The 27,541-nt window shown below is 43.7% G+C and overlaps 1 protein-coding gene and 1 long non-coding RNA gene across 2 annotated transcripts in view; one reads left to right on the plus strand and one right to left on the minus strand.

Annotated features, from left to right (window-relative positions):
- Positions 1-27,541, minus strand: part of tmem231 (transmembrane protein 231) — a 79,039-nt gene that overhangs the window by 31,997 nt on the left and 19,501 nt on the right. Inside the window, exon 4 of the mRNA XM_061283684.1 lies at positions 18,566-18,709. Within this exon, the coding sequence (XP_061139668.1) occupies positions 18,566-18,709 (144 nt within the window). The remainder of the gene's footprint in view (positions 1-18,565; positions 18,710-27,541) is intronic.
- LOC133157281 (uncharacterized) lies at positions 779-6,386 on the plus strand. Its single transcript, XR_009714981.1, has 3 exons — positions 779-943; positions 4,344-4,496; positions 4,891-6,386. It is a non-coding gene; the product is annotated as an uncharacterized LOC133157281 (long non-coding RNA).

A 27,541-nucleotide genomic window follows, 5' to 3' on the forward strand; every position in this document is an offset into this window, starting at 1 on the left:
TCTGTAATGGCGGCCTCCGTATGACGTCCGGTCCGCAATGGAGATTAAAAACAAACAATATTTGACAATAACACACCATCAAGGATTGCACCATCGCATCAAACGATGTGTCGTCAATTATGGATTTTTTTGACTAAGTGTGTTGGGCAGGATGGCTGAATGCGATGCGCGATTGACAACAAACAATAAGAAAGGTGAGTTTTATTTCGGGGGAGATTTGTCATGTCTCGTCCCCAGTTTTGCTGTGTCTAGGTTGCCATAGTTTCTGTTCGCGTCGCCCCTCTCTTCCTGTGTCACCTCAATCGATGTAACGTGTTTTGTATTTAAGTCCTGTCTGCCCCTCGCTCACCGTTGGATCATTGCATGTGTTACTGTCATTCTGTTCCTGTCTTTGGTAATGTCACCCTGTCTTTTTGTTCCACGACTTTGTTGGTCAGTCCTGTTGTTGGTTTTGTTGTACCATGACTTTCTTTAAAAAAAAAAAAAAAAAAAAATTAAAAAAATGTTTTTTTGTACCCATGTATAATACGCACCCCAGATTTTAGGACAATAAATTAGTTAAATTTTGCGCACTATACACGGAAAAAAACGGTAGTTGTTCCTTACGTTCCGTCCCGTAACCTCCACTCGCAAAACGCTAGTCTTTGAAAATGTACAAACTAAATAGAGAAGTTACTAGGACTGGGTTGCATTAGATAGGTGTATCTAATAAAATGGCTGGTGACAAAAGATACACGAGATGAGTCACCAGTTCTTTTTTTTTTTCTCTTTTCTCATCTCTGTGTTTCAGGTTAGTTCAGAGTTTCAGAGAATCACCACACTGAATCTTGAGCCAAAATTCATGGTAAATGTAGGACACCTATACACCTAGACTGCTGTCCTTGTTTCAAGCAAAGAAAGATGCTGCAGGAGAGAGACATCGGGCATGAATGTTCTACTTCAGGTATTAAAATTTATCCTCCACCAATTCAATTCATACTTTACCTGCAAGAATAAAAACTCCAACTATCTCATTCACGTTTTTCTCATTTTACTGAATTACTGTCAATAATTACAGTTATATCCGAATCAGATATCTTTATCTTTCATATGACACTCCCTCATTCCTCTTCCTATCCTCCAGCCTTCCTTAACAGTTCCTGCTTTTTTCCTTAGTTTTCTGTCTCTCAATCTCTCACATCCTCTGCACACCATTCTACATGTTTTGTGTTATTCTTACATCCCTACACTAATGTAAATTCAATTGAAAGGTTGGACATACAATTCCACCCCAAAATAACAGCTCTGCCTCAATGTGTAGTATTTTAATAGTTGTTGAAAACATTTCTGTTCTGCAGTCAAATACCTAATCAACAGACACGTGAGGTTGTCATCAGATTTCTTATCGACCATCTTGGAGAAGATGCCAGTGTGTTGTTCATGGACTTTGAGATTAGTATAATAAAAAATAAAATGCAATCATGGTAAATTATTGTAATCATGGTTGGCCATTAAGTTACTGCAGCACAGTTTGTGGTTTCCTTACCGCACACAAAGAAGAAGCTGCTTTTTATCTGTGGACATCAGATACTGTACGAGTCACCAACATTCATTTATAGATCGATGCTGACTGATTTTACTCTGTCCTGCTTTAAATACATAAAATTTTATTGTCTGTCACTTTTATTTTGAGAGAAATATACTGAATTTTACGACTATAAGTTGCGCTTTTTTTCATAGTTTGGGTGGGGGGGGCGACTCATACTCAGGAGCGACTTATATGTGAAATTATTCTCAGATTTTTACTTGATCATTAACACATTACTTACCGTAATTTCCGGAGTATAAGTCGCACCAGCCATAAAATGCCCAAAAATGTGAAAAAAACATACAAGTCGCTCCGGAGTATAAATCGCATTTTGGGGGGCAATTTATTCGACAAAATCCAACACCAAGAACAGACATGAACGAGCAACAACAGGCTAAACGATACGGTATGCTAACGTGACAAACACAAACGAGGAGCTGAGAATGGGCCTGACGTAACATTCAGTTATTTAAAAAAAACTATCACATAAATAACACGTTTATAAAACCATCTGTGTCACTCCAATTCATTAAATCCATCGATCGTCCTTTGTCAACAATGCCGTGTGCCGCGCCGCAGTTCAAATTATTCCACAGGCACATACAACGATATATAAACTATATTTTAAATAACTATCACATAAACAACAATATTATCAAACCATTTGTGTCACTCCAAATCATTAAATCCATCGATCAAATTTCTCGTCCTTTATGTCATCCTGGTGACAGAGGACATGTCCAGAGGATATGGCGCTTTAAAGTGTTAATTACTTTATTTGATTTTTTCTCTCTATTTTTCCATGTTTTGAATATGTTCAAGATAAAGATATCAAAGCATGTGAAGTGAACAACTATACTAAAAATAACATGTGAAGTGGTCAACTACGTATACTTGTAAGTAAGTGATGTGTTAATGATCAAGTAAAAATTTGTGAAAAAAACATATAAGTCGCTCCGGAGTATAAACTATGAAAAAAAACGCGACTTACAGTCCGAAAATTACGGTACTAGTATAGTTGATCACTTCACATGTTATTTTCACTTTAAACCGCATAAGGGCGCATTTTGGCTGTGGAATAATTGGACCCTCACTGATAATGAGTTCCTTTCATTGACTTCCAGAGTCAGGAGATTTAATGATTTGAAATGGTATCATCTGAAAACGGCCTTCAAAATAAAGCACCCTACCTAAAATCAAAGCAATTTAAGATGTGACTTCAAGGTTCTTAAAAATCATTGCATGGCTTAGCACCTTCGTATCTCGTCGACCTACCGTTTTTTTCCGTGTATAGTGCGCCCCCATGTATAGTACGCACCCGAAGAATGGCATGCTGATGCTGGAAAAAAGCTTGTACCCATGTATAATACGCACCCAATTTTTATGAATTTTTTAAAAAAACATTTTAAATTTTTTTTTTTTTTTTTTTTTTTTTTTTTTAAGTCCCAATGATCGTCACACACGCAGGGAGGCAATGGGTCCCATTTTTATAGTCTTTGGTATGGTCTTAACTAGGCTGGATGTAATTTTTTTTGTTGGCGTTGATTTCTCCGACTGCCCCTAAACGCACCACCGCGCTCCGTGCGCGCATGGGCTGCGGACGTGAAAAAGGCGGATCTGTATGGGAGAGACGTTGAAGAGGAATAAAAACACCCTTGGAAACCAAAACTTGCCCCTCGTCGTGACTCGGAGCCGCAACAAATGTTTCGGATTTGTGTAGGGTACATTGTGACAGACAGCAAACTAGCAGGTGATCGAGCGAGCGTCTGATACGAGAGCATTGCGGTCGTATGGAGCGTGTTTGAAGTGAACAGCAGAGACGAAAGGAACAAGGCAAAGTGTTGTGAAATAAAATATTACCTGTAATACGCATTTTGTTATTTGCTGATTGAAACTGCTAATTAAACTGTGAATTGAAACTAATAGGAAGAAAACATATCTTGCTCTTAATATAGCTGACGTGTCTTGCGCATACGTTCTGCGCATCTGTAATGGCGGCCTCCGTATGACGTCCGGTCCGCAATGGAGATTAAAAACAAACAATATTTGACAATAACACACCATCAAGGATTGCACCATCGCATCAAACGATGTGTCGTCAATTATGGATTTTTTTGACTAAGTGTGTTGGGCAGGATGGCTGAATGCGATGCGCGATTGACAACAAACAAGAAGAAAGGTGAGTTTTATTTCGGGGGAGATTTGTCATGTCTCGTCCCCAGTTTTGCTGTGTCTAGGTTGCCATAGTTTCTGTTCGCGTCGCCCCTCTCTTCCTGTGTCACCTCAATCGATGTAACGTGTTTTGTATTTAAGTCCTGTCTGCCCCTCGCTCACCGTTGGATCATTGCATGTGTTACTGTCATTCTGTTCCTGTCTTTGGTAATGTCACCCTGTCTTTTTGTTCCACGACTTTGTTGGTCAGTCCTGTTGTTGGTTTTGTTGTACCATGACTTTCTTTAAAAAAAAAAAAAAAAAAAAATTTAAAAAATGTTTTTTTGTACCCATGTATAATACGCACCCCAGATTTTAGGACAATAAATTAGTTAAATTTTGCGCACTATACACGGAAAAAAACGGTAGTTGTTCCTTACGTTCCGTCCCGTAACCTCCACTCGCAAAACGCTAGTCTTTGAAAATGTACAAACTAAATAGAGAAGTTACTAGGACTGGGTTGCATTAGATAGGTGTATCTAATAAAATGGCTGGTGACAAAAGATACACGAGATGAGTCACCAGTTCTTTTTTTTTCTTCTCTTTTCTCATCTCTGTGTTTCAGGTTAGTTCAGAGTTTCAGAGAATCACCACACTGAATCTTGAGCCAAAATTCATGGTAAATGTAGGACACCTATACACCTAGACTGCTGTCCTTGTTTCAAGCAAAGAAAGATGCTGCAGGAGAGAGACATCGGGCATGAATGTTCTACTTCAGGTATTAAAATGTATCCTCCACCAATTCAATTCATACTTTACCTGCAAGAATAAAAACTCCAACTATCTCATTCACGTTTTTCTCATTTTACTGAATTACTGTCAATAATTACAGTTATATCCGAATCAGATATCTTTATCTTTCATATGACACTCCCTCATTCCTCTTCCTATCCTCCAGCCTTCCTTAACAGTTCCTGCTTTTTTCCTTAGTTTTCTGTCTCTCAATCTCTCACATCCTCTGCACACCATTCTACATGTTTTGTGTTATTCTTACATCACTACACTAATGTAAATTCAATTGAAAGGTTGGACATACAATTCCACCCCAAAATAACAGCTCTGCCTCAATGTGTAGTATTTTAATAGTTGTTGAAAACATTTCTGTTCTGCAGTCAAATACCTAATCAACAGACACGTGAGGTTGTCATCAGATTTCTTATCGACCATCTTGGAGAAGATGCCAGTGTGTTGTTCATGGACTTTGAGATTAGTATAATAAAAAATAAAATGCAATCATGGTAAATTATTGTAATCATGGTTGGCCATTAAGTTACTGCAGCACAGTTTGTGGTTTCCTTACCGCACACAAAGAAGAAGCTGCTTTTTATCTGTGGACATCAGATACTGTACGAGTCACCAACATTCATTTATAGATCGATGCTGACTGATTTTACTCTGTCCTGCTTTAAATACATAAAATTTTATTGTCTGTCACTTTTATTTTGAGAGAAATATACTGTATTTTTTGGACTATAAGTTGCGCTTTTTTTCATAGTTTGGGTGGGGGGGGCGACTCATACTCAGGAGCGACTTATATGTGAAATTATTCTCAGATTTTTACTTGATCATTAACACATTACTTACCGTAATTTCCGGAGTATAAGTCGCACCAGCCATAAAATGCCCAAAAATGTGAAAAAAACATACAAGTCGCTCCGGAGTATAAATCGCATTTTGGGGGGCAATTTATTCGACAAAATCCAACACCAAGAACAGACATGAACGAGCAACAACAGGCTAAACGATACGGTATGCTAACGTGACAAACACAAACGAGGAGCTGAGAATGGGCCTGACGTAACATTCAGTTATTTAAAAAAAACTATCACATAAATAACACGTTTATAAAACCATCTGTGTCACTCCAATTCATTAAATCCATCGATCGTCCTTTGTCAACAATGCCGTGTGCCGCGCCGCAGTTCAAATTATTCCACAGGCACATACAACGATATGTAAACTATATTTTAAATAACTATCACATAAACAACAATATTATCAAACCATTTGTGTCACTCCAAATCATTAAATCCATCGATCAAATTTCTCGTCCTTTATGTCATCCTGGTGACAGAGGACATGTCCAGAGGATATGGCGCTTTAAAGTGTTAATTACTTTATTTGATTTTTTCTCTCTATTTTTCCATGTTTTGAATATGTTCAAGATAAAGATATCAAAGCATGTGAAGTGAACAACTATACTAAAAATAACATGTGAAGTGGTCAACTACGTATACTTGTAAGTAAGTGATGTGTTAATGATCAAGTAAAAATTTGTGAAAAAAACATATAAGTCGCTCCGGAGTATAAACTATGAAAAAAAACGCGACTTACAGTCCGAAAATTACGGTACTAGTATAGTTGATCACTTCACATGTTATTTTCACTTTAAACCGCATAAGGGCGTATTTTGGCTGTGGAATAATTGGACCCTCACTGATAATGAGTTCCTTTCATTGACTTCCAGAGTCAGGAGATTTAATGATTTGAAATGGTATCATCTGAAAACGGCCTTCAAAATAAAGCACCCTACCTAAAATCAAAGCAAGGCTGAATAACAGAAATAACATGGAGAATTCTTAGCACATACTGTTAATACATATCTTTTTGGAACAGCTTTTATTATTATAACAATTTTATTAACAAGGTACAAGTGTACCTAGTGTAAATATGTTATTAGAACTGTTTTATTATCATAAAGATTTTTCTATAACAAGTTATAACACTCTTAAATGTGTTTTTAGAACTCTTATTAATACAGGACTGTCTCAGAAAATTTGAATATTGTAATGAAGTTCTTTATTTTCTGTAATGCAACTAAAAAAACAAGTGTCATACATTCTGGAGTCATTACAAATCAACTGAAATATTGCAAGCTTTTTATTGTTTTAATATTGCTGATTATGGCATACAGCATAAGAAAAATTAAATATCCTATCTCAAAATATTAGAATATTTCCTCAGACCAAGTAAAAAAAAAGATTTATAACAGCAATACAAAATCAAACATTTGAAAATGTCCCTTAATGCACTCAGTATTTGGTTGGGAATCCTTTTGCACGGATTACTGCAACCAATGCGGCGTGGCATGGAGGCAATCAGCCTGTGGCATTGCTGAGGTGTTATGGATGCCCAGGATGCTTCAATAGCGGCCTTTAGCTCATTTGCATTGTTGGGTCTGGTGTCTTTCAGCTTCTTCTTCACAAATACCCCACAAATTCTCTATGGCATTCAGGTCAGGGGAATTGGCAGGGCAATCGAGGACAGTAATGCCATGGTCAGTACACCATTTACTGGTGGTTTTGGCACTGTGGGCAGGTGCCAGATCATGCTAGAAAATAAAATCATCATCTCCATAGAGCTTTTCAGCAGACGGAAGCATGTAGTGCTCTAAAATCTGCATTTACTCTGAACTTGATGAAACACAGTGGACCAACACCAGCAGCTGACATGGCTCCCCAAACCATCGCTGACTGTGGGAACTTCACACTGGATTTCAAGCAACTTGGATTTTGCTCCTCTCCAGCATTTCTCCAGACTCTGGCGCCTTGACTTCCAAATTAAATACAAAACTTGCATTCGTCTGAAAAGAGGACTTTGGACCACTCTGGAACTGTCCAGTGCTTCTTTTCCATAGCCCAAGGCAGACGCTTCTTCTGACCATTCAGGAAGTGGTGAGAGGACGCTGGCGTCTCGCTTGTTCGCCGCTTCTCCTTCCTTAGTTTTAGTTTCTATGCGACTTAGTATCTTTTTCTTTTGTTTTGTTTTGTTTTATACTAAGTGTGTATTAAGTGTGTAGCTTTCTACTTGTCAACTTTTACCCACTTCGTCACCTGGCATCAGCTTGGATTACTTTATGACAGATGACAGATGTTTCACTCACCCGCTGCTCCACTGATTCTCCTGGCTACCATTGCCCAGCAACAACCTGCCGCTACGAGCTGTTTCCCGGACTTTTATCCCGGATCGCACCGCGGATAGCCCTCCTGACTACCCGCCGACTGTCTGGTTAGCTGGCGGCTTCAGGGCTAGCCGGCAACCAGCAACATCAGTACAGTTCCCCGCGACCAGTGGGCCGCGTAACTGGACGCCCCCGGCTTTCTGTGCCATTCTCTGCCACTGTGTGAGGTATCCCCGGACAGCCCTCCAGCTGTCGGTGCGATTAGTCCTTGTTGACTGGGATCGCTGCCTCCACAGTTAGCTCCCTGCTAACTAGCCGCCGCTCCGCGGCTGGTGGCTAACAGCTCGCCACAGTTAGCTCCCTGCTAACTAGCCGCCGCTCTGCAGCTGGTGGCTAACAGCTAGCCACAGTTAGCTCCCTGCTAACTCCCGCAAATCACGGACCGCTGTCCCTCCACCAACTCCTCTCTCCTCTCCTCTGTCATGCTGTGGATCGTCGCGCTGTGCCTGTCTCTCCATCTCTGGCCAACAAGTGTGCAGCCGTCGGCCAACGATCCCAGGCTAACATCCACCACTGCCAGCATGCTACTCAAATACTCCGCTCTGCAACTCCTCAAACTCAACAACCACACCACCATACCTCCAGACATCACAGCAACCATCAAAACACACGGACTGTTTCGCCGACCCAGATACATCCACAGAAGCTCCCGCAGAAAGTTTATTTACTCCCGGACTGAACAACACTGCATCCCATCACTCTGGTCACGCAACCGATCCACCCCCAGTGACGTCACACGTCATCACAATAACAAACCACACGTGCGCTCTGCCTATCTACAACCGTTAACCAAAGCTCCCCCACCCATCCAACGTCCAAGCCCACACTCGAAATTTGGCACTGATGGAAATAGAGCGCGGAGTGCGCCAGGTCCGTACTACTTAGTACGTACACGCGGCTTCTAGGAGTAAATGCGCGGGCGGACGCTTCCCCATGTATTAGGGAAACATAGTAATTGCAGGAAAAATGACCCCAAAAAAACGTTTAATAATAGAATTTATTCAGGTTTGGCGGGCCGGATTAAACGGCCCCGTGGGCCGGATGTGGCCCGCGGGGCGTAGTTTGCCCATGGTCAGGTTTAGCCTGTTGTTGCTGGTTCATGTGTGTTCTTGTTGTTAGGTTTCGTCAAATACATTTCCCCAAAATGCAAAATAAACTCCGGTGCAACATATATGTTTTTTTCCTCTTTGTTGTGCATTTTATGGCCGGTGCGACCTGTACGCCGGAGCGACTTTTAGTCCCAAAATTACGGTGTTATATGGAAGCATAAATTACTCATTTTTATAAGTAATTGTTTTAAAATCATTTTATAACAGATTTGGGACGACAACAGTTCAGTTTGTCCACTTACTAACGTCCTGCTATGCTGTTTTAGGTTACGAGGTAGTTTTTGTCTTGTGACATGCAGGATCAAGGTGAGCGCTAAATGTTTTTTACTCTGAGCTGCCGTTTGGTGCGTAGACACAAACAACAGTCAGGACCCGTCCCCCAATCAGGGAAGAGGAATAAAAACACCCTTGGAAACCAAAACTTGCCCCTCGTCGTGACTCGGAGCCGCAACAAATGTTTCGGATTTGTGTAGGGTACATTGTGACAGACGGCAAACTAGCAGGTGATCGAGCGAGCGTCTGATACAAGAGCATTGCGGTCGTATGGAGCGTGTTTGAAATGAACAGCAGAGACGAAAGGAACAAGGCAAAGTGTTGTGAAATAAAATATTACCTGTAATACACATTTTGTTATTTGCTGATTGAAACTGCTAATTAAACTGTGAATTGAAACTAATAGGTGGAGAACTGAACTCTCGCTCTTTATATAGCTGACGTGTCTTGCGCAACCGTTCTGCGCATCTGTAATGGCGGCCTCCGTATGACGTCCGGTCCGCGATGGAGATTAAAAAACAAACAATATTTGACAATAACACACCATCGAGGATTGCACCATCGCATCAAACGATGTGTCGTCAATTATGAATTTTACTAAGTGTGTTGGGCAGGATGGCTGAATGCGATGCGCGATTGACAACAAACAAGAAGAAAGGTGAGTTTTATTTCGGGGGAGATTTGTCATGTCTCGTCCCCAGTTTTGCTATGTGTCTAGGTTGCCATAGTTTCTGTTCGTGTCACCCCGCTCTTCCTGTGTCACCTCAATCGATGTAACGTGTTTTGTATTTAAGTCCTGTCTGCCCCTCGCTCACCGTTGGATCATTGCATGTGTTACTGTCATTCTGTTCCTGTCTTTGGTAATGTCACCCTGTCTTTTTGTTCCACGACTTTGTCGGTCAGTCCTGTTGTTGGTTTTGTTGTACCATGACTTTATTTTAAAAAAAAAAATAAATAAATAAAAAAAATGTACCCATGTATAATACGCACCCCAGATTTTAGGACAATAAATTAGTAAAATATTGCGCACTATACACGGAAAAAAACGGTATTTCTTCCGATATGTAATAGTCCAATATGTTAAAAAATTAAGTATAGCAGATTTGTTGTGTTTAATAATAATCTCATTTTCAGTTGCATCTACCTAGCATTAATTATATCTACTCAATTTTCTGAGTGATTTGAATTTAAGGGTTACTATTGCATTGACTTAAAATTGTATTTAAATCAACTCGATATTATATTTCGTGGAACTCAATGTCGCTGAGTACCATCTACTTAAATTCTTTAATTACATTTATTTAATGTAAATATAAATGATTTCACAGCTTTCAAATTGTCTCAATATTTTGAAGTGTAAAATTTTACAGAGATTAAAATAAGTAGAGCATGGTTTAAGTTTTTAGAGTGTGAGTGATAGTCAGTCGTTACATAATACAGAACAATGGTTTGACTTCAGATCAGCAAATATGCCCAAGCAGTACCTCCACAAAAAGGATGCGAACAAATTCTGTGAAACCAGTGTAAAAGTTGGTGCAAAGCCCTGTATTATCTAACTAGACCAGGGGTGGGCAAACTACGGCCCGCGGGCCACATCCGGCCCACGGGACCGTTTAATCCGGCCCGCCAACCCTGAACAAATTGTATTATTAAACTTTTTTTTTTTTTGGTCATTTTGCCTGCAATGACTGCGTTTACCCAGTAGATGGGGAAGCGCTCGCCTGCGCATTTACTACCGGAAGCCGTGTCAGAAAGCTCGGTGCACACTCACAAGTGCGTGTACGTGTACATGGCGCACTCGCGCTCTATTTGTATCAGTCCCAAATTTAGAGCGTGGGCTGTGACGAAAGCATTCTTGTGATTTGCGCGCTGAGCTTTCAGATCCAGTTTTGCGCTAAAGCCACCCACAAACCTTCCCCTGGAATCCTTCCATTAAAATGAGTCGCCCAAGGAAAAAAGCAAGGTGGACACAGTGCCGAGTGTTTAAAAGAGAGTGGCCAATTTGGCTCGACGTACACGACGTGACGTTCAGCCACATGAACGTCAACATCAACCCGTCACAGATCGAGGTAAACGGACCAACACCTCAGATCTCTCCTAAGAATTGCCATAACAAATTTTACTCCAGACTATGACGCACTAGCAAAAAATCACTGATAGCAGTTTTTTAGTGAATTATTAAAAAAAATTCTCAATGCTGTTAATAAATGCATTTGTTTTCAAAAAACTTATTTGGAATATCCATGCTTTACTACCTACTAAAGGCCAAAATCTTTTATGCAATGACCTTTACAGGTCCCTTATATTACTTCACACAAACACTACGTCCATCTGCTCCTGGTTCGGCCCTCCGGTCCAAATTTAGAACCCAGTTCGGCCCGCAAGTCAAAAAGTTTGCCCACCCCTGAACTAGACTGTTTGTCAAGATGTTTTTAATTGAAATGGCTTTATTTTAGTGAATATGATTTTCAGTTCTTTAAAACCTTTAAATTATTGTAAATCTGTACTTTGTAATGATTTGGAACAATGCATTATATTTTTATTGTATTTTTTGGAAAATTGTAAAACTGTGAGGTTATTTTCAAAATGGGTTCATGACTTAAAATGTATACCAAGTGTTAACAGTGTAACTGTTTCGAAATGCACCGGAAAACCGAAGTTAAAAAGTACTTTGGTCCAACTACTCGTTCTGTCATCCTGAACCGTGGTTTCGCCGCGCATGTCATAATTCCGAGGAGCACTTGAAAGCTGCATAACCTCACACGCGAGTTAACAGCAATGACGGACAAAGTTGCCCCAGCAGCATCCCCGGACATATTTGGGTCGGCCGTCCGGACGCACTTTGAATCTCTGATTAAGACGCCAGAGGATGGTGGTCGCGTCGTTACCCGAACGCAAGTTGTCGTTTGCATTCAATATGAAACTGTCTGTGGGAGAGAACGGTAGCACGTCAAAAATGCTCGCAAATAAGAGGAGATATCACGCCGGCACTGAGCTCACTCAGCCCGACGTAGCAGTAAAACCACAACAGCAGCCAAATATTCATGAGGCCTTCAAAGCGAAACTTGGTCCAGATTCAGAGCGAGCAAAACCAATTCTTAAGGCAGCTAATTTTCCCACATAGCTAAGTTGGCTAAACGCTATCTTGGAGTCCCAGCAGCACCTGTTGGTTGTGAGACGCTTTTCTCTTCTTCAGTTAATAATAATAATACATACAATTTGTATAGCGCTTTTCAAAGACCCAAAGACGCTTACAGGGAAACAAAGGTGAGGACATACATAGAGAGAGACAATGGCATAAAGTTGGGAACAGGGCACTGGTTATTGGTAGGGGAGATTGTATGCTAGTGAAAAAAGGTACGTTTTTAGACGGGACTTAAATATGGGGAGTGAGGGTGAGTCGCAGACAGATTGTGGGATAGAGTTCCAGAGTCGGGGTGCTGTGCAGGAGAAGGCTCTGTCACCGAAGGATTTGAGTTTGTTTTTTGGGACTGTCAGACGAGAAATAGTGGAGGATCGGAGGGGACGGGTGGGGCGGTAGGGGATAAGGAAGCTGGACAGGTAAGGGGGAGCCAGGTGGTGAAGGGTTTTGAAGGTGAGGAGGAGTATCTTGAAGATGATGCGCTGTTTGATGGGGAGCCAGTGAAGTGAGTGGAGAATGGGAGTGATGTATTCGCAGGACCCGGTGTGGGTAAGGAGGCGGGCAGCAGAGTTGTGGACTAGTTGAAGTCTATGGGGTGAGTGAGAAGTGATGCCAGTGAGAAGGGAGTTGCAGTAGTCAAGCCGAGATGAGATGAAGGCATGGATGAGGGATTCAGTGGCAGGGAGAGAGAGCCATGGTCGGATTTTGGCGATGCGGCGGAGGTGGAAGTAGGGGGTCTTGACAACAGAACTGACATGAGGGTGGAAGGAAAGGGTAGGGTAGAAAAATCCACCCTGTCACCTGAGAATATAGACTCTGGTCTTTAAAGAATTTATTCGTATTCATCATTTTTCTACCTCAGACCAGTGCGAGATTTTTATTTTACATTAGACAATAGAAACTGGTTTAGAATAGAACTATTTTTTATTCAACTTTTTCCTACCTGAGAGCAGTCTACAAAGTTATTCATTCATATTTTATTCACTTAAACAATGTTGGCTGCTCTTAAGAGAAATTTTCCAAATTTATTTTTGTTATACTGGTTCAAGAACAGTTTCAATTGTTTTATTATGACAAAGTTGACTGATCATAAAACAAATTTTTATTTTAGTATTTTTGGTTAATTGAGTTAATTGAGGTTAATTAGAAGTACATTATTAATGGGGACTGGTCTAAAGAGATGTTATTATAACATATAATTGAATCACGTACATGTTCGTGATATTGCAATAAAATCAAGACATTTTGTCTGGAAGAGTTGGTATGGTGAACCGTTACACCCCTACACCCATCATTCACGTTGACTGGGAAGATCAGCACAACATTGTTGTTAGTTGTTCACTTAGCTGTGATCAACCGGAGTCAAATTCCTTGTTTGGCATGCACAAACTTGGCCAATTAAGCTGATACTGATTCTGATCATTTTAAATGCAGTGCATTGTTTTAAACAAAGAAACTGATGATAGTTTAAGTGTGCTTTTATACAAAACAAACAGCCATCCATCGAATACCGTATTGGTACGAATATAAGACGACCCTGATTATAAGACGTCCCCCTCTTTTTCAAGACTCAAATGTGAAAAAAGACTTTTTGAACACCAAATTTCATTTTTATACAGAAAATTATTACATCTGAAACAAATGATTATAACAATGTATTCGGGAGAAAAAGCATGTTATTTTGCCTCATTCAAATCATGCAAAAACTGTCTATCACAGGGGTCACCAACCTTTCTTAAACCGAGAGCTACTTCCTGGGTACTGATGAAGGCAAAGGTCTACCAGTTTGACACACACTTCTGAAATAGAACAATTTGCTCAATTGGGCTTTCACTATGTGTTATTATTGTCATTTCCAGTTCACATGTAAGTGTGATTTTAACAGGAGTAGCAAAAATACAGTCAAACCTTGGTTTTTGACCACAATCCGTTCCAGAAGGCGGTTCGAGAAGCGAATCGGTCGAATTCCGAATTTTTTTTTATCTGTTTCAAGACAAAAAAAAACGCCTTTTTTAAGCATTTTTTCATTTGCGCATATTTGTCCGATCGCGCAACTGCAGCGAAGCGCCGGACGCGCGACCGTAGCGCGTCTCCCACCGCGCAACTTCACCGCGCTACTTCACCGCGCAAAATTTATGTGGACCTCAGTGCGCAAAGAGCTTAATTTGGTCCGATCGCACAACCGCAGCGAGCCGGGTGCTCACTGTCACATTGCTTTAAGAGCGTCTTTGTGTTTTAGGGTGGCTTTACTGCTCCCACTTGCTTTCTTTGGAGGCATGATTAAAGTTGAAGTCCAATGATCGTCACACACACATCTGGGTGTGGTGAAATTTGTCCTCTGCATTTGACCCATCCCCGTGTGATTTTGATCCATCCCCTGGGGGAGAGGGGAGCAGTGAGCAGCAGCGGCGCCACGCTCGGGAATCATTTGGTGATCTAACCCCCCCAATTCCAACCCTTAATGCTGAGTGTCAAGCAGGGTAGCATCGGGTTCCATTTTATAGTCTTTTGGTATGACCCGGCCGGGGTTTGAACCCACAACCTTCCAGTCTCAGGGCGGACACTCTACCACTAGGCCACTGAGCTGGTTAATGATTAGGGGGTTAATACAATCCTCAAAGTAACGAAAATACAATAACAACGGAGTCAGTCAGCATCTGGGCCGCGCGGGATGAGCCGGGAGGACCCGAGAAAACCCGACCGCGCGGGTTTACATGTGAATTTTGTTCGACAACCGAAGCAAAAATATCTCGATTTTTTTGTTCGAATTCCGATTTCTTCGAGAACCAGGACGTTCGAAAACCGAGGTTTGACTGTAAAATAAATAGATGCAGCTCACTCACAAGTGCCGCTATTTGAGCTAATTTTCGAACAGTCCTGCGGGCGACTCATGTGGTCCTCACGGGCGGCCTGGTGCCCGCGGGCACCGTGTTGGTGACCCCTGGTCTATCACATCTTAATATCTGAACATTTAAATATGTAAACTAAAGTGCAATCACATTTGTAAATGAATGGCTGCTGGTTTTTGAAATGTAAATATACTGTGATAAAACAACAAAATTGCAATAACTGCATTAACCATCAAAGTGAAGTCTAACTGTAGTCTTGAAACAAATTTGAATAAGGAAAAACATTGCAATAAAATAATGCAAACTGCTACCGCTATTGTTGGGGAGCCTGAGGATGGTTCTGCTTTTTTCGCCCCCAGGTGTCGGTCAGAACACAGGAGGGAAGATGTGGTTTAGTTTTAATTGCTTTACTGAATTATTGGCAAAAAAGTAACAGGCACTGTGGCTCATGGGGGCATACAGGCAAACTGGCAAAAGGGTATAGGCACACGTTTGGTCGTAAGGATGTGAGGGCATGTGTGTGTAGTGTACATGGGTGAGTCTTTGGTTGTGTGAATGTGATTTTTGTGTGTGATTATTGTATGAACCGTGTGAAGGGTGTGTGGTGTGGTGTGGTGTGCGTGTGTGTGTGTGTGTGTGTGTGGTGTGCGTGTGAGTGTGTGTGTGTGTGCGTGCATGTGTGATGTGTGTGGTTCTCCAACAGACAGAAATACAGCACGTAAGTCAACTTCTGACGTCACACAACACTAGTAGACGGCACATATTACATAACTAACTGCGTGTAACGGTTCCGCTATACTTCCTTTGGCATCAGTCTGTCTCGAGAGACAATGGTAGCGCCATGGAGCATGGAATCACTGGAGTAATGTACAGCGTCTTGAGTGGCTCAGCAGTCCGATTCTGGCATGACAGTCTCTCCCACAAGCCGGACATACAAATTGAGTTGGTTGCTCTTGGGCCTGACCTTCCTGTCTCTGTTTCCTGCATTCACGCTTGCTTTCCAAAAGCTGGATTCTTTTTTCCTCGCCTTTCCTGACTCCTTCATGAATGGCTTGGCACCAGGACTTATGATCTATTGCTTGAAGTTCCAAATTTTTCGTGTCGATACCTGTAAGGACCTCTTTTACACACATCCTTAAAGCGCAGCATTGGACGACCCATCGGGCGATGTCTTGAAGCGAGCTCAGCATAGAGTAAATCTTTTGGGATCCTCCCATCATTCATGCGGCGCACATGTCCAAGCCATCTCTTTCAACGTTGACAAAGCAGGAGATGCATACTGAGGGAACCAGCCTTTTCCAGCACCGAAGTGTTCGTGACGCGCTCTTGCCAAGTGATGTTCAGAATCCGACGTAGATACCGGATGTGAAACTTTTCCAGTCGGTCCTCTTGGCAAGCATAGGTGGTCCATGACTCACTACCGTACAGCAATGTTCCGAGGATGCAAGCCTGGTACACTTTGAGCTTGGTGTTCACTGTGAGTTTTTGGTTACCCCGTACTCGCTTGTGAAGCTTAGCCATAACGGCTGAGGCTTTGCCTATGTGCTTTGAGATTTCAGCATCCAATGCTGGCGACTGTTGAGCCCAGGTAGACATATTCATCCAGAACTTCAAGCTGATTGTTTTCTACACTGATTGACGGTGGTACCTGTATGTTCTGACCCATGACTTTGGTCTTGGTGATGTTCATCGACAGTCCAAATGCTTTACAAGCATTAGTAAAACTGTCCATCAATTGTTGAAGATCACTCTCTCTAAAAAGGTGCGGACCTTGGATTTACTCTTTCGGCGAGATAGGTTGAACAACTTTCCGTCGCTCCTAGTATGAAGATAGATGCCTTCTTCAGAGTGAATGCCAACTTGAGCATTTGTGAAAAGAATATTCCAAATAATGTTGGAGCCAGAGTACAACCCTGTTTCACCCCATTCTTTGTGGTGAATGGTTCCGATGATGTGCTGTCGAAGTTAACGGTGCACTGCGTATTTTCATGGAAGGAGGTTGTGATGCTGAGCAACTGCGGAGGACAGCTAATCTTCTTCAGCATTTGGAATAAACCACTTCGGCTCACCAAATCAAAAGCTTTGGTAAGATAAATAAATGCAATACTAAATAACCATAAATGAAATACTCTCGGCAACACACCAAACATAAGTCATCGAAACAACAAAATACATTTGCTGGCGACCGTTAGTCGCCGTGCCGCTGCGTAACGGCGGTAGTCATGAGTGTACGCTACTTGTACGATGCGAGGCAAACTTGAAGGAGCGCGCCGGAGCTGTCAGTCAAACGGCGCCACGAAGCAAACCGCGACAAACGGCCCAACAGTGTGGACAGTAATAATGAAAGTATTCGACCCCCTTGAACCTTTCAACATTTCGCCACATTTCAGGCTTCAAACAAAGATATAAAATTTTAATTCTTTGTCATGAATCAACAGCAAGTGGGACACAATCGTGAAGTGGAACGAAATTTATTGGATAATTTAAACTTTTTTAAACAAATAAAAAACTGAAAAGTGGGGCGTGCAATATTATTTGGCCCCTTTACTTTCAGTGCAGCAAACTCACTCCAGAAGTTCAGTGAGGATCGTTGAATGATCCAATGTTGTCCGAAATGACTGATGATGATAAATAGAATGCACCTGTGTGTAATCAAGTCTCCGTATAAATGCACCTGCTCTTTGATAGTCTCAGGGTTCTGTTTAAAGCGCAGACAGAACCATGAAGACAAAGGAACACACCAGGCAGGTCCGACATACTGTTGTGGAAAAGTTTAAAGCCGGATTTGGATACAAAAATATTTCCCAAGCTTTAAACAGCTCAAGGAGCACTGTGCCAGCAATTATATTGAAATGGAAGGAGTATCAGACCACTGCAAATCTACCAAGATCCGGCCGTCCCTCCAAACTTTCATCTCAAACAAGGAGAAGACTGATCAGAGATGCAGCCAAGAGGCCCATGATCACTCTGGATTAACTGCAGATAACTACAGCTGAGGTGGGAGAGTCTGTCCATAGGACAACAATCAGTCGTCCATCCATCCATCCATTTTCTGTACCGCTGTATCCCCACGGGGGTCGCGGGCTTGCTGGAGCCTATCCCAGCTGTCATCGGGCAGTAGGCTGGGGACACCCTGAACCGGTTGCCAGCCAATCGCAGGGCACACAGAGACGAACAACCATCCGCACACGCACTCACACCTAGGGGCAATTTGGAGCGCTCGATCAGCCTACCAAGCATGTTTTTGGGGATGTGGGAGGAAACACACAATCACAGCAACATACTCAGTCAATACCAGCAACATTTAACTTACCGCTGCGCACAAGTGAATGGGTATGTCTAGACCACGAATGTAAGACGACCCCCACTTTTTCAGTCTTATTTCAATGCAGAAAACATCGGTACATTATTAAAAATATGCATTTTTGTGAGAAAGTCTGTAAATACACTCACGTTGTAAATGTTGAACAGGCCACGGTGAGACAAAGGTGTTCTCTGCTGCAGCCTCAGATCTCCACTAATGAACAGCTTTGCTCCAGAAACAGAAGAGGAATGTTGCATGTAGGCCAGGCTCTGCATCACCACTGTTGACTTGGTCTAACAAACACACAGAGAATATCATTTGTTTGGCTCATGTCTCTCTAGGGGGGTATTCCAGAAAGCAAGTTCAACATACTCTGAGTCTATCCCTGAACTCTGTAATTTGAAATTCAAGTGACGTCAGCAGCGCGACGCGGCATGGCGCGGCGGTTGTTTACATAAAGGACAAAGATTGATCAGGGATGACGAAGATGACGAAGGGCCCTACGTACTACCGGCATCATTAGCGGCTTTGTTTCTAAGTGACACGGCGGACGTTTTAGAGCTAATCATTCCACTGAGACAGCACTTGCTAAAGTGACTAATGATCTCCTCGTAGCTATGGATTCAAACATTTCGTCTGTACTGTTACTACTCGATCTTAGTGCTGCCTTCGACACTGTAGACTTCGATATTTTATTAGGGCGTCTTAAAAGTTGTGTTGGTATTTCAGGGTCAGCACTAGGCTGGTTCCATTCCTATCTATCAAACAGGACGCACCGAGTGGTCCATGGCAATGCGTCCTCGGAGCTCTATAATGTTACATGTGGTGTCCCACAGGGATCGGTTCTCGGACCAATTCTTTTTAATATTTATATGATTCCGCTTGGGGACATAATACGTAAATATAATATTAGTTTTCAATGCTATGCGGATGACACCCAATTATATATGCCGTTATCGATGACAGATCCGCGGGATTGTTGTAATCTTGAGAAGTGCCTTGCGGAGATCAAGCAATGGATGTCTCTCAACTTCCTTCGTCTTAACCCAGATAAAACTGAGATGTTGATAATTGGTCCAGCTCGTTATCAACACTTATTCAAGGAAACCGCTATAACTATAGATAACCGTACTATCACTCAAAGCGATACTGTAACTAATCTCGGGGTAATATTTGACCAAACTCTCTCCTTTCAAAAGCACATGAAGAATATAACCAGAATTGCGTTTTTTCACCTTCGTAATATTGCAAAGATTCGTCCGATCCTCTCGACCGGTGATGCGGAAACTATTATACATGCGTTCGTCACGTCGCGCCTGGACTACTGTAATGTACTATTTTCGGGTCTTCCTAAGTCCCGCATCAAAAGTCTACAGTTAGTACAAAATGCCGCTGCAAGGCTGCTCTCTCGGACAAGAAAATTTGATCACATTACCCCAATACTAGCCAACTTACATTGGCTTCCGGTCCATTTAAGATGTGACTTCAAGGTTCTTCTATTAACCTATAAATCGCTGCATGGCTTAGCGCCTTCATATCTCGTCGACCTAGTTGTTCCTTATGTTCCGTCTCGTAACCTTCGTTCGCAAAACGCTACCCTTTTAGCGACACCGAGGGCTAAGAAAATGTCTGCAGGCTCTAGAGCATTTTCTATTCGGGCTCCAGAGCTTTGGAATGCCCTACCAATGGATATTAGGACTGCTACCTCAGTAGAAACATTTAAGACACGTTTAAAGACACATTTCTATGACATGGCCTTTAACTAACCTGTAGTGGCCGATTCGGCTGGAGTTTGTTTTCTCTCCCTCCCCACCCCCTCCCTCCCCCCTCCCCGGCCGGGGAGGTGGTTAGGTGGTACCCATGCTGACAGCGGCTATCTGGATTCTCGTGGCCAATTCAGGATAGGGGAACTGCAGCTCAACCTCCTCGAAGAGCACTGCCAGGACAATTGAGGGCTCCTTTCGGCAGCCCTCTGCTGTGACATGGACATCCACTTTTTATTTAATTGATTTTCATGTTGTATCATTTGTGCCCTCTCTGCATCCATTTCAACCTGGTGATCCTGAAAGGGGGATCCTTCCATCTGTGGTCCCTTCTCAAGGTTTCTCATTTTCCCCCTGCTAGGGGTTTTTAAGTTTTTCCTTGCCCTTTTGGGAGCTTAAGATCAGGGGATGCTTTGAGAATAATTGTCAATTTCTGTCTATGTGAAGCCCTTTGAGACTGCTTGTGATTTAGGGCTATACAAATAAACTTGACTTGACTTGACTTGACGAAGAGTTTGAAGGATTTAAGGATTTGGAGTGACACAGAAGGTTTGAAAAACACACAGAGAATATCATTTGTTTGGCTCATGTCTCTCTAGGGGGGTATTCCAGAAAGCAAGTTCAACATACTCTGAGTCTATCCCTGAACTCTGAGTTGAGAGACTGAGTATTCGGTTTCAGAAAAACTTATCTGAGTTACCGTAATTTTCGGACTATAAGTCGCGTTTTTTTTCATAGTTTGGGTGGGGGGGGGCGATTTATAATGAGGAGCGACTTAAAAAAAAAAAAACTGGAACCGCGATGTAGCAAGGGATTACTGTAATTTGAATTTCAAGTGACGTCAGCAGAGCGACGCGGCGTGGCGCGGCGGTTGTTTACATAAAGGACAAAGATTGATCACGGGATGACGAAGATGACGAAGGGCCCTACGTACTACCGGCATCATTAGCGGCTTTGTTTCTAAGTGACACGGCGGACGAAGAGTTTGAAGGATTTAAGGATTTGGAGTGACACAGAATGTTTGAAAAACTATTATGGCTTTTACGCACCCCCGGTCCTACTCTGAGGAGCTCTCTTTCACCTCCGTGGATTGAAGTCGCCGCTCGGCCGGGTGGCTCTCCAGGGACGGTGGATGGGGCTCGGACATGGCTTTTACGCACGCCCGGTCCTACTCTAGGGAGCTCTCTTTCACCTCCGTGGATGGAAGTCGAAGGCCGGCGCTCGGCCGGGTGGCTGTCCGGGGACGGTGGATGGGGCTCGGTCATGGCTTTTACGCACGCCCGGTCCTATTCTATGGATCTCTCTTCCACTTCCGTGGCTGGAAGTCCACGCCGCCACATGCCTGGAAGTTTGTTTTGTTAAATAAAGAGCCGTTTACCAAACCCACGTCTTTCCTTGTACTTTCTTAAGGCTACAATATAGTTAGTTATATACTAGATCTGTGGAATAACGACGAGGCTGACGTCAGGGCTCACGCGCGGCGTTGTTGACAAAGGACGAGGAATTTGATCGATGGATTTAATGATTTAGAGTGCACAGATGGTTTGATAATATTATTGCTTGTATAATAGTTATTTGATTTCTAATTTATATATCGTTATATGGGCCTGTGGAATATTTTGAAGTGCAACCGCCGTCAGCGGCGCGCACACATTGTTGACAAAGGACGATCGATGGATTTAATGAATTAGAGTGACACAGATGGTTTTATAAACATCTTATCTATGTAATAGTTTTTTTTAAATAACTCTGAATGTTACGTCAGGGCCGTTCTCAGCTCTTCGTTTGTGTTTATGTCGCGTTAGCATACCTATCGTTTAGCCTGTTGTTGCTCGCTCATGACTGTTCTTGGTGTTGGATTTTGTCGAATACATTGCCCCCCAAAATGTGACTTATACTCACTCCGGAGCGACTTATAGATGTTTTTTTTCACTTTTTTTGGCATTTTATGCCTGATGCAACTTGTACTCCGGAGCGACTTATAGTCTGAAAATTACGGTAGTTCAATCAACTCTGAGTATGTTAACCTTGAGTTACACACGTGCACAACCACTATAAAAAGCCATCATCAACGGAGCACCGACACCATGAGTCACCATGACAACTGAGGCTCTTTGCGGTACACAGTTAAAAAATGTGGCTCTTAGTCTCTGACTGGTTGGCCACCCCTGTTTTATACTGTGAAGTGGCATGGTGGTACGAGATTGTGTAAAATTAGGTATTGAATTTGGCCCAGGCACATTGGCTATCCCAAAACATGTAATAGTTCAAAATTTCACGAGGCGATGGTGTTAAAGCTTGACATAAGGGTGACCTGATGGAAATGAACAAATCTAATAAATTAAATTGTTAGCAATTGGGAGGACACGACCTGCTCAAACACGTAGCAGCGCACGATTTTGGAATATGAGTTTGCTATGCCATAATTTTAAGATGCAACAGCTTGAGCAATATCAACATATGTGTTTAAGTTGGAGGAACCCATTATTGTGTTAAGATAAGATAAGATAAGATAAGATAAGATAAGATAATCCTTTATTATTCCCTCAATGGGGAAACTCCTGTGTTAGCAGCAGTACACTTAACATATACACACACACACACGCATGCGGGGAAGGGGGTAAAGATTTTAAGAAGTAGAAGGTATATATAATTAAAAAAAATATGGACAGTGTATACAAAATACTGGAAATATACAGTGGAGATAAAAAAATATTAGATAAAAAAATAGTGCAAAAAAAGTGCAAAGAAAGCAGGTAAAAGAGTGTGAGGTAGACAGATATTGCACATAGTGTGATTGCACATATGGTTATTGCACGTTATTGCATGTTATTTTGTCCGTTAGCTACGATGGTCGGCCTGGTTGTACAGTCTGATGGCAGCAGGGAGGAAGGACCTGCGATGCCTCTCGGTGGTGCATCGTGGGTGACGAAGCCGGTCGCTGATGGAGCTCTCCAGGGCTCTGACAGTCTCATGAAGGGGGTGGAAGACATTGTCCATGATGGAGGACAGCTTAGCCACCATCCTCCTCTCCCCCACCACCTCCACCCGGTCCAGACTGCAGCCCAGGACAGCGCCGGCTTTCTTCACCACCTTGTCCAGCCTCTTCCTCTCCGCTGCAGTGATGCCGCTGCTCCAGCAGACCACCCCATAAAAAATGGCGGACGCCACCACAGAGTCATAGAAGGTCCTCAGGAGGCCGTCCCTCACTCCGAAGGACCTCAGTCTGCGCAGCAGGTGGAGTCTGCTTTGGCCCTTCTTGTATAGGGCCTGAGTGTTAACAGTCCAGTCCAGTTTATTGTTCAGGTGAACACCCAGGAACTTGTAAGACTCCACAATCTCTATGTCCGTTCCCTGGATGTTCACCGGCGAGGGGGGGACTTTGCGCCGGCGGAAGTCTACCACCAGCTCCTTCGTTTTCCCAGAGTTAATTTGGAGGCGGTTCCGCCGGCACCAGTCCCCGAATCTGTGATTCAGTTCTCGGTACTCCGTCTCGTCTCCGTTGTTAATGAGACCAACGATGGCGGAGTCATCCGAGAACTTCTGGAGGTGGCAGGTTGATGTGTGGTGGGTGAAGTCAGCTGTGTAGATGGTGAAGAGGAGGGGGGCCAGGACGGTCCCCTGTGGAGCTCCTGTGCTGCAGACCACCGTGTCAGACACACGGCCTCCTGTCCTCACAAACTGCGGTCTGTTTGTGAGGAAGTCCAGGACCCATGATGTCAGCTGCTGGCAGGCTCCAGCATGGTGCAGTTTGTTCCCCAGCAGTTCTGGCTGGATGGTGTTGAAGGCACTGGAGAAATCATAAAACATGATCCTCACAGTGCTTCCAGCCCGCTCCAGGTGAGCCAGGGACCTCTGCATGAGGAAGATGACGGCGTCCTCAACCCCGATGCTCGGCCGGTAGGCGAACTGCAGGGGGTCGGCGGAGGAGCTCACCAGGGGGCGCAGGTGGTGGAGGACCAGCCTCTCCAGGGTCTTCGCCAGGTGGGATGTCAGGGCCACCGGCCGGTAGTGGTTGAAGTCACTGGGGCGAGATGACTTGGGCACTGGTACCACGCAGGACGTCTTCCACAGCTGTGGTACCCTGTGCAGCCTCAGGCTCATGTTGAATATGTGCTCCACAATCCCGCACAGTTGCCCGGAGCAGGATCTGAGCAGCCTGGAGGTGATGCCATCTGGACCCGTCGCCTTCTTCACCTTGAGCCTGGCCAGTCCTCTCTCCACCTGGGCTGTGGAGAGCACCATGCTGGGTGGTGGGGTGGTGGGTGGGGTGGGGTGGGCTGCAGGGGGGATGGTTGGTGGGTTCGGTGGAGTTGAGAATGGGCTGGGGGGTCTTGGAGGGGGTGTAGCAGGGGGCGGGGTTGAGGTGAGAGTCCTCGGAGCAGAAGAGGCTCCAGTCGGGGGAAGTTGCAGCAGGGCTGGGTGGGTGGGGGGAGGAGTGGATGTTTGTTCAAACCGGTTGAAGAACCGGTTCAGGTCATTCACCCACTCCTGATCCCTGTCCAGCGCAGGTCTGGAGTTGCTACGTCCTGAGATGGTGTTCAGGCTCCTCCAGACCCCGCTGATGTCGTCCCGCTGCAGTTGGTCTTCCATCCTCTTCCTGTAGTTGCTCTTCCCCTCCCTGATCTTCTTCCTCAAGTCCCTCTGCACCGTTTTCAGCAGGTCCCTGTCTCCCGATTTAAAGACCCTCCTTTTGTCCCTGAGCAGGTCTTTGATCTCAGGGGTGATCCAAGGTTTGCTGTTTGCAAAAACTCTGACTGTTTTGGTGGGTATGGTGGAGTCTACACAAAAGTTAATGTAGTCCGTGACGCAGCTGGTGAGACCGTCGATGTCGTCCCCGTAGTCCTCACAGAACACGTCCCACATCGTGGTCTCAAAACAGTCCTGAAGAGTCTCCAGAGATTCTTCAGACCAGATCTGTCTGGTGTGGGTGACTGCTGGTTGCCTGTGCACCAGAGGCTGATACAGGGGGAGAAGGTGGATCAGATCGTGATCAGATATTCCAAGGGGGGGGAGGGGGGATGATGTATATGCCTCCTTAAGGTTGGCATAAAAAAGGTCCAGTGTTTTATTTCCTCTGGTACTGCAGGTGACATATTGGCTGAAAGTTGGAAGCGTGGATGAAGGAGAGGCATGGTTGAAGTCCCCGGTAACAAGGAGGAGGGCATGTGGATGCTGTGTTTGCAGCCTGCTTACACAGCTGTGCAGGACATCGCGGGCTGCGTCGGCATTAGCATTTGGGGGGACATACGCAGTTATCGCGATAACGTGCGAGAGTTCCCGCGGCAGGTAGTGTGGCCTCAAGCTAACGGCTAGCAGCTCAATGTCCGCGCTGCAGAGTTGCTCCTTGATAGTGATGTGCCCAGGGTTACACCATCTATCGTTCACAAACACAGCAAGCCCCCCTCCTTTCCTCTTACCGCTCTCTCGTGTCCTGTCTGCCCTTATCAGGTTGAATCCGTCCAGAGCGACGACAGAGTCCGGTGTTTGCTCCGTTAGCCAGGTTTCCGTGAATAGCAGCATGCTACATTCCCTGTATTCCCGTTGGTGCCGTGCCAGCGCCGTTAGCTCATCCATTTTATTGCAAATGGATCTCACATTCCCGGTGATGATGGTGGGGAGTGTGGGCTTGAAGCGGCGTTTATTTTTTCGGCACATAACACCCGAGCGTTGTCCTCTTTTCCTCCTCTTCAGCTCGGGGGAAACATTGGGCTTGTAGCCTGTTAGCTTCCCTTGGCTACAGAGGGCTAACAGCTGACCACGGGTGTAAACAATGGAGCGTTTACTGCCTGCTTCGGCGGTTGCTGGGATGATGAACCAGGTGAAAAATAGATAAAATAAGACGGCCAGCCTCACTGTTTTCGCAAACATGTTTCTGCCCGGTAAAAAGAAAGCACAGGACTGAAAAAAAAGAAAAGAGAGTAAAAAAAGAACATATAAAACGAGACAATATACAGACGAGTCGACGGAGCTGCTGCAAACGTGTCGCCACTACCGCGGCGCCAAACGAAAAAAAAAAAGTACTATTATGTGTTGAGACTAATCTTTATTAGACAAGATATATGTGATTCATGTTGCAATGTTTTGTCCAACCTGTATTTAACATTGGTGTTCCATCCATACCTGAATGTATTAAGTTGAGAGGAGAGATTAAGGGCAAATACTAAAAGAAAGAACGAGCAAAACAGGAAACATCTGTTTCCGGTGATTGCTGCTTGAAGCAAGGTTACCAAGACAACCAGTGTTGCACCACATATTACGATGAGGTAATGCCAGAAGCCTATAAATATGTTGCCCGGACACAGAGCGGGCGCGCTTCTTCCTGGTCAGGGCGATGGCCGTGACGCTGCCCGGAGTAAACGAACGAAGATGGATTTTTCCTTCTTTTTGAGATTGAACCAAAATCTACTAAAATGAATTTCCAGAGTCTTCGAATTGGACTTTGTCAAATTTTAAGCTTCGAGGAAGGCAGAGGAGACAGCCGCTCCCGGCAGAAAGGGGAAGTCGCCAATTTTACTTTTTTGACTAGGCTCCTCACGGCCAGACCTTTCCTCTTTTTTAAACAAAATTCGGATTTTGGAACAAAGGAGAGCCGATCACTCGACTTGTTCAACCAAATAGGATTTTAGGCCTTAAGTCTCCTCTTTTGTTCTGTGTGGGTGAGTTTTTTGTTTTCTCGACTTGTAATTCTTTTTCTTGCTTATTCATTAAATCTCTTCTTAAGCCTTAATTCGGTTATCGATTATTTCGTATTAACTATGTTGAGCATGGTTTTATATGCGGTAATTACAACTTTAAAATGTCTTTATTTCCCGATCATAGTCATTCTTTAAATCCGTTCAATTATTTTTTAAGTGAAGACAGCTTTAATCCTTAACATCAGGAATTGTCAGATCTGGTTCGAAGAAGTTATCTTGAGCTCAGCTAGGGCGAGGGTGCTCTAGTAAATTAACGAATCCTTGAGGTCTTAACAAAGGCATCTAAAAAATATCCGTAACGTAATACCAGCATCAAACAACCGAAGGGAGCCATCATTACGGCGCAGTCATTTCGACGACTCGTCTCGAATTGAGTTACTCGGCTCGCGCGTCGGATGACTTTAGCGGGATTGGCGTCGTATAGAAACTAGATTGATTCTAATAGAATTAATTTAACTCGGGTGGTCAGCTACGGACGAGTCCCTTCGCCCCGGCTTACTCAACCCGTTACAGGGGAGCCGGAGGCACTTTAATAAAAAGTGCGCGTTTGACAATACCTATCGTAGTCATTTAAAATGTGACACTGTAACCTACACCAACACTCATTAAAATACTATTTTAAAACAAACATTGAGTTCTCCTCAGCCAACTGAAAAAAGTAATT

The sequence above is a fragment of the Syngnathus typhle genome, linkage group LG7 (assembly GCF_033458585.1).
Source record: "Syngnathus typhle isolate RoL2023-S1 ecotype Sweden linkage group LG7, RoL_Styp_1.0, whole genome shotgun sequence".
NCBI classification, from domain to species: domain Eukaryota; kingdom Metazoa; phylum Chordata; class Actinopteri; order Syngnathiformes; family Syngnathidae; genus Syngnathus; species Syngnathus typhle.